The following is a 7,016-nucleotide window of genomic DNA, read 5'->3' as shown; positions in this document are numbered from 1 at the left end:
CAATGGGATTGCTGCTGAGGAGAGAGGCTGTGCCTTGGGGAAAGCAGGTGGCCCTTGGTACAGGGAAGCACTTGGAAAGTCCCTTCTGGATCATTTGCAACCTCTCCCAGAAGCAGCTCCTGCTGAAGACAAGCAAAACCCTTCCTCCCCCTGTGCACTTCTGCATGCAGATCTGTACAGACAAGTATAAGACCTTTTTTGCATACTAGAGGCAGCTTTTTTTTATGAAAGGAGAGAAATACGGTCTCAGTGCCACAGCAAGAGCATAACTGTTTCTTACTGGGTTCTTTATTAACTACTTGCTTACTTGTCCTTGGAAACCTTTTTAAAGTAAAAAATGCCTTCCTAAAAATATTAGGGAGGATGTCTTCTTAAAAAAGTTGTGGAATTCCTCTCAAGGGCTGAGTTTTACATCCTAATGGGACTAAAGCTTTTGTCTGGAAACAGGAAGATTATACTTACTTTTGAGCAGATTTTTTAGAGCTTTATGGAGAGTATGATAGGTCCCTCTCCCATTTGGAGATATTCTGCAAATACAGATCTTTGAAAGGGGTATCTTTGAAGTGAGCATCTGCCATCCCAAACTGTGAAAGGTGCTTAGACAAAAATTTATCTGCTCTTCAGAGAAATCTTATTCTAAGGATTTAGTTGAGGATGGCACTCATGGCATTAGATGCAATGAGGCATGACTTGCAAATACTAACCTATTAAAGCAATTAATTCATTTCCTCCAACAAATGGTAAGATTAAAAATGTGCCTAGGGAATGCTATAAATATACATCTATGACTTGACTTTTCTTCCCAGGAATCTCTGGCTAATCCCTAGCGAATAACCTGTCTCTAAACTTAAACTATCAAATGAAAATGAACAGCCAAATATTTTAAACTATTGCTTTTTATTATAATTACACCGGAGCACAAATAAATAAGCACTAAATTATTGTAAAATATTGTCAATGCACTAAAGAAAGCAGAATTGATCTTCAAACAACATCTTATTACTTCAGAAGTATCAAAGTACATTTAATTACATCTTACCTAAAAAAATCACGTACAAAAATGAAAAGAAAATTAATATGTATTTATACTGTGTATATAGAAACGGCTAATAATATATGATTACAGTTAGCCTCTAGCTACTCCTTAGTCCTACACAATCTCAGGCACATACCTGACAATTTCTAATGATATATAAAAAAAAAGCAACATGACATTCAGTTTCAAGATATTGGTAAATGTATTACATTGGAATGAACACAGAATGATTTCATTTTATTTAAAAACCCTGTCATTTAAAAACATAGTGCCATTGTCCACTTAAAAATAAACAACCCAAACCAAAAAAATCCCATACTATTTTATACCATCTGCTTTAATTTGTCAAAAGGAGAGATAAAGTAGACATACGTTGGCTAATATACGTAAACACATTTTTAGTGCAAGAATAACAAGACCTGTGACTTTACTGTGCTTTCTTGAAATCACAGTGCACCTTACACAAATTGCTACACTATAATGTTTAACTTCAGGAGTTTAAAGCAAAATAAGTGCATACCAAACAATTTCATATATACAGTCTCCATAAGTGTGTGTATATATGTGATCTGTATGTATATACAGATTGCATATTTATACAGACTACAGCTTTAATGACCGTGTGTAACTAAGCACTGTCATTCACCCTGTGACACAGAAGCTGCTGAGACAAGAGGTGAAGTAGGAAACGTTTGACAGCATTGTGGTGGCAGGTCTCGGCAGGACGATGTGCCTTTTACTCGAGCCATGGGGTGGGCCAGCAGCCACGGGAGAGGGCAGAGCCTGGGTCCTGCTCTGCCTCTGTCCCTGACCTTTGGAAACTACTCCATCTGAGCCTCACGTCCCTCCGCAGTAAAACGGCTCTCACAAGCATGAGGTTCACTTCACATTTCTAAAGTGCTTTGAAGGTAAGTGCTAAGTTATATTTTACTTTTTCATGTTGTCGCACTTTAAAACAAAAAGCCATTGTTTCCATGGGATACAATGGAGGTCTGGAAGCACGTGGGCAGTTATTCAGGAAGGACAACATAAACAGTGTTGAGCAATAAGAGCGAAACAAGGAGTTTGCAGTAGGCTAAGTGTACAAGCAAGTGAGCTTAGGACAAGAATGCTTCAATTCCCTGATCATTATTCCGATTACATCTTGATATGGAAAGGACATGATATGAACAAACACTACCAAGCACTGACACCGCCTTCCCCCAGCAGGCGTGCCCAGGGTCTGCGCTGCCAGTGCCGCTCTGGCAGCCCAGCTTTAAAGGAGCTGCTCCAGGAGGAAACCAGTGGGGACAAGGACTGGCAGAGCTGAGTGAAAGCCGGCTTGAATTTTGTCACCAGTGACTTTGTGCAGTTGGGGGAAAGGGCTGAGCTAACTATTTCACACATGGATATGGAAAATTCTTCTCTTGCCACATTACAAGGAAGAAAAAGCATGAACACTTGCTGAATTATGAATCTGTTATCTCAACAGATTTCTCATGACCAACAAGTTGTCTTCTTTCTAGCAGATTCTGGAGCTTTGTGAGATCTCTGGAATTTTTCTTCTGCCATTTTCTTTCTTTGAAAAAAAGAGAATAAGCAGAATAAACAGTTGGTGTCTTTTGGATGTAACATGTTCAAAGATTCCCTCACAGCTTCTGGGTTTTTTCATGTCTTCTGTCATTTTGGCTGTGAGGGGGTCTTCAAATCTGCATTTCAACTCTGTACCTATTCCAGCCTTTGTATATTCATAACACACCAATATTTAACGTATGTGGATATACGTATGCACACATCTATGGATATATATAGATACATGCATATATACATGTATATGTGTGTACACATATGCATATATACATATACGATAATGCTAATATACATACACACATATAAACACACACTTCATCTTTTACAGAAATCTCAGTTTGGACATCAAAATATACATTAGTTAATTAGTTATAAAATATTTAAAAACTTTATTTCAGAGGCTGAAAAGAAACTACTACTGATAAAACATTACTGAAACTCAAACTTTAGCAATATAGATTACAAAAGCCTTCTAAAATTTGTTATTTTTGGTCTTTTTTGATCAGCAATTGCAGCTGTGGCAATGCTGTCAATACAATTTTAAAGAAAAGCCAATATAACAAGAAGTTTCAAACAACACACCTTTTCTTCTTGGCGAATATAACGTTAAAATGATTGTTTTAAAGAGGGAATTTTGTACTACCAAACTTTAGACACATAGATAGAAATTTTAATATACAAAATATATGCCATAGATCTTTTTCCCCCCCTACTCCACTGCAGTACAAGTTTCCCTCGTCCTCAACAGATCCTTTTGGAAGATACTTCACCGCACAGATTTCACCCTCATAATCAGCATAAGCCATCTCTTTCTCCCGTTAAAACCAGGAGGTCATAATTCTTTGGTCATGACATAATATTCTGTTAAAATGGGTGTAATATAATACAGGATTGCAAGCCAATTCCAGAAGCAGCCAGGAAGAAGAAACGGCATAGCCGGGAGAACACGTTACATGGGCTTCTGCTTCAAAACCGCATGAAATCGAGAGGGATTTCCCAACAGCCTTTCAAGGGCTCTGAAATCCAGCCCAGAGAAACAACACGAGGAAATCTGACACAGCGTAAGTAAGGATGTGCTGCAGGGTTTAAAAATAATAAACATGTAAACATTTTGTCGCCTTTGTTTTCTGGACCGTCGGTAAATGTGGACAGGGACGGCGGCTGCAGTGGCACTGCCTCAACCCGCTGAGCGACCGGCTCTCTCCGCCAAGGGCTGCACAATGCTTAGTCACAGTGAACCATGGTCTCTGCTAGTCAAAGGAACGTCTTCAAGGAAGAGATTCTGTCGCAGGCTTTGCTGCAGAAAATTTAGTTCCTTGGCCAAATCATTTTAGTAACAGGTTCATATAAAACCAAGGACAATTTATCTGGTTACCATTATGGGAAAACAGATGCAGAACAATTAATACATTAAATGCAACTTGGGCATCTGCACTGAGCACTTGTATTTTCAGTGCTTGCAGGTTTGCTGTTTCCCACCAGAAGTCTCTCCTTTGTCCATCCCACCCCCCAAGCTAAGGACGTCTAACAAGTACGACTCTAGTTATCTTCTACAGCCCTAGCACCGAGCTGTTTTGTACATTGTCCTCTCCAACAACACGTACAACCACATGCTTTTGTACAGAGGCCACATCTAGGCAGGTCAGAGAAATAAAATGGTGGCGGTGGGAGTGGGGGTGAACAGTAGAATAGAACATAGAAAATAGGTAATAAAACAGTATAACAGTAACATTATATAGTAAAATTCTCCATAAATTTTTTAATTTATATATATATATATATATTTATATATTTAAACAGTGTATTCGTTTGAGTGTTTTCAATATATTGGTGAAATATTTACATTTTGATATCTTCTGGATCCAAAAAAATCCTGGATAAATATGTATGCCTTAATCCAGTCAGAAATCTCTCTCTTGATTACAGGAGAGCACTGTACCAATGGGTTTTTTCCTAGGAAGTTCACCACCTGTAGGTAAGTCTGAGGTTAGAGCCTTTGCCTTTTGAAGAAGGATGGCTACCTGTCCTTGGTGCCACACGGTGGAGAGGACATCCTCCACAGGCCTGTCAAATCGCAGTGTCCCAAAAAACAGTTTGTTGTTTGGAATAAGGAGGAGGGCTGTATTTCTTGGTCCCAGCATTCTTTTTCCAGCTTGGCAAAATAGGCATGCTGTCCTGTTTGCAGAGTCCTTTCTCTGATTTCTGTCGAGCTTTGATCTCTTTGCAGAGGCAACGCTTTTTCTCAATCATGTCCAGCATTGTATGGTCCCCTTGCAACCACTGCATGCACGTCACCTATTGGGGGAGGTGGATGGAGGAAGAAAAGAAGAGGGGGAGGGAATGGGGGAAAGAGGAAAAAAACATAGAAATAACTGTCTTGGTCATAGATTAAATATGATTTTTCTTTGCAAAGTTAGCTTACTCTTATTTGAAACACTCTAATTTTATGAACAAATATCTCAATGGCAACAACAGAAACATAGTTAGTCTTTACTTCTAACTACTTCTTGAAGAAAAACAAAAAAGGGTAATAGAAGATCCCTGTTTTAACTTCTCCAGAGCACTAAAATCTAATAAAGATAAATGATTTTGGCTATCTAGCACTGGTTAGAATTTGAATGATAGAATAGATCTTAAAAAGGCACATGGATCTTAACAATATCCTTAAGTTGTGGAAATAAAAAATTCTACACACTGAAACCTGTGTTTTATATTTCTTTCCAAATTCAATTTCTCACATTAAAAGCAGGGTGTTAACAGTTCTGAGTATTAAGCTAAATATAACCATTACTTTTTTTAAAATGATTTAATGAATTCCATGTGAATTATATGGATTAACCTGTCCTACTCTGTGATATTTCCTTAACTGGAAGGCACCAAGAGTTAAGAAACTCCCCGTTTTCATGTGTGTGGAATACTGGAGAGTGTGATCCTGATCCAAAAGGGGAAGTAACATATGTTTAGCTGTAAGTACATGTCACAGCCCCTCTGAAGCTGAGAATGTCACTTCATTTGAGTTCAATAGGGAGTTCACAACTTAAAATGTGTCTTCAGAGGCTTTAGACTGGAAAATAAATCACTAATAGTAAACTCTTCTGAAAGGGCTCATTGGTTTTGGATATCACCGAATACCTGCAGCTCAGGAAACTTCCTCTCAACACTTTGCAAATTTGAAGTGATGTCTTGAGTGTCCCCACATTTATTTCCTAAGAGTTAAGGCTTTGTGTGTAAGTAAATACACATGATACATTCACAGGGGCTGTCCAGGTACATAGCTGCTCTTGTCATGAAAATGAACATGTACAGCAATACTTTGGCAGAATTTGAGGTTCACAAAGGAAATGTATCTTTATTATTAATGGTATTTGAATACATTTAATAATGCATATGCCTTTCATTCACTAGTCTTAGAATGCCAAGCATGAGCATTCACTAAGTCCCTAGAAGTGGGGCTTGGTTTGCCTAGAATCCCCTATAGAACCTTCCTTGGATCTCAGTAGTTTTTGTGTTCAACTTGAAGCATATTTAGCACTATTGATAATAGATTAAGCAAATGTTCAGATTCATAGCAGAAAACAAAGCAAAAGGAATAAATTTAAGAAAGCCTACCAGACAAAGTAATAAAAAATTTTGTACCCAAACAGAAAAATTAATAGAATATAGAAATGTTGGTATTTTTTTATTAAAAAAAAAGGGGGGGGGGCAAAACAGAATAAAAGAATTTTATCACAAAACTATGCTTACCTTATATACTAGATAGTATTTTGAGTAAAACAATTTACACCATAACATGAATTTTGTTCTTGAATGTTCTTATGAATTTTGGATTACACAGGTAACTTATCTGCAATGTGTCCTCCTGAATGGCTGAGCCATTTCTCCAGGAATTCTGCTGTGCCTGCTTTTGAATACTTATCTTTCATTTCAGGCATGACCTAATGTTTAGTGTGGTGCAGGTTGTCACGAGGCATAGCATCTGCCATGGCCATGAGACTTTTTGTCTTTGGGTGCCCAGGCTCAATCCAAAACTCCTTGTCTGGACTGGAGATGCTCCCCTCCCTCCCCTCAGCTTCACTCCACTCACTGGATCACTGGAGAGGCTCTGCCTGACCCAGATTTCCTGCCACAGTGGTGGGTCAGTACTTACACAGCAGTGTCTTCAGCTTGGCTGGGTCCTCCTCCATGGGGAAGGACAGGGACACAATCTGCACACAATTCATTACACAAATATTCACCAGCACAGCGGCTTCTGCGCCGGGCTTGACAACGGCGCTTGAGCATGGATTTCCTCTTGTAGGCACCGGGAAATACCTGCTCTGTTCTAGCCCATCACGTCAGGCAGAGCGTGTGCCAGTGCCACTCCCCACAGCACGCGGTGTGCTCCAGCCACCAAGTGTCACAAGCACCGCAC

At 39.0% G+C, this 7,016-nt stretch overlaps 1 protein-coding gene across 4 annotated transcripts in view; it reads right to left on the bottom strand.

The window, feature by feature from the left end:
- Positions 1-878: 878 nt before the first annotated feature.
- Positions 879-7,016, bottom strand: part of NYAP2 (neuronal tyrosine-phosphorylated phosphoinositide-3-kinase adaptor 2) — a 138,318-nt gene continuing 132,180 nt past the window's right edge. For all 4 annotated transcript variants that reach the window (XM_015638146.2, XM_033516734.1, XM_015638143.1 and 1 more), the window contains one exon: positions 879-4,900. In XM_015638146.2, coding sequence (XP_015493632.1) covers positions 4,673-4,900 — 228 coding nt within the window. In that variant the 3' untranslated portion in view covers positions 879-4,672. The remainder of the gene's footprint in view (positions 4,901-7,016) is intronic.

Source organism: Parus major, chromosome 9 (genome assembly GCF_001522545.3).
Source record: "Parus major isolate Abel chromosome 9, Parus_major1.1, whole genome shotgun sequence".
Classification (NCBI taxonomy): domain Eukaryota; kingdom Metazoa; phylum Chordata; class Aves; order Passeriformes; family Paridae; genus Parus; species Parus major.
The sequence above is the reverse complement of the archived record's forward strand: the minus strand, read 5'-3'. Positions and strand labels throughout refer to the sequence as shown.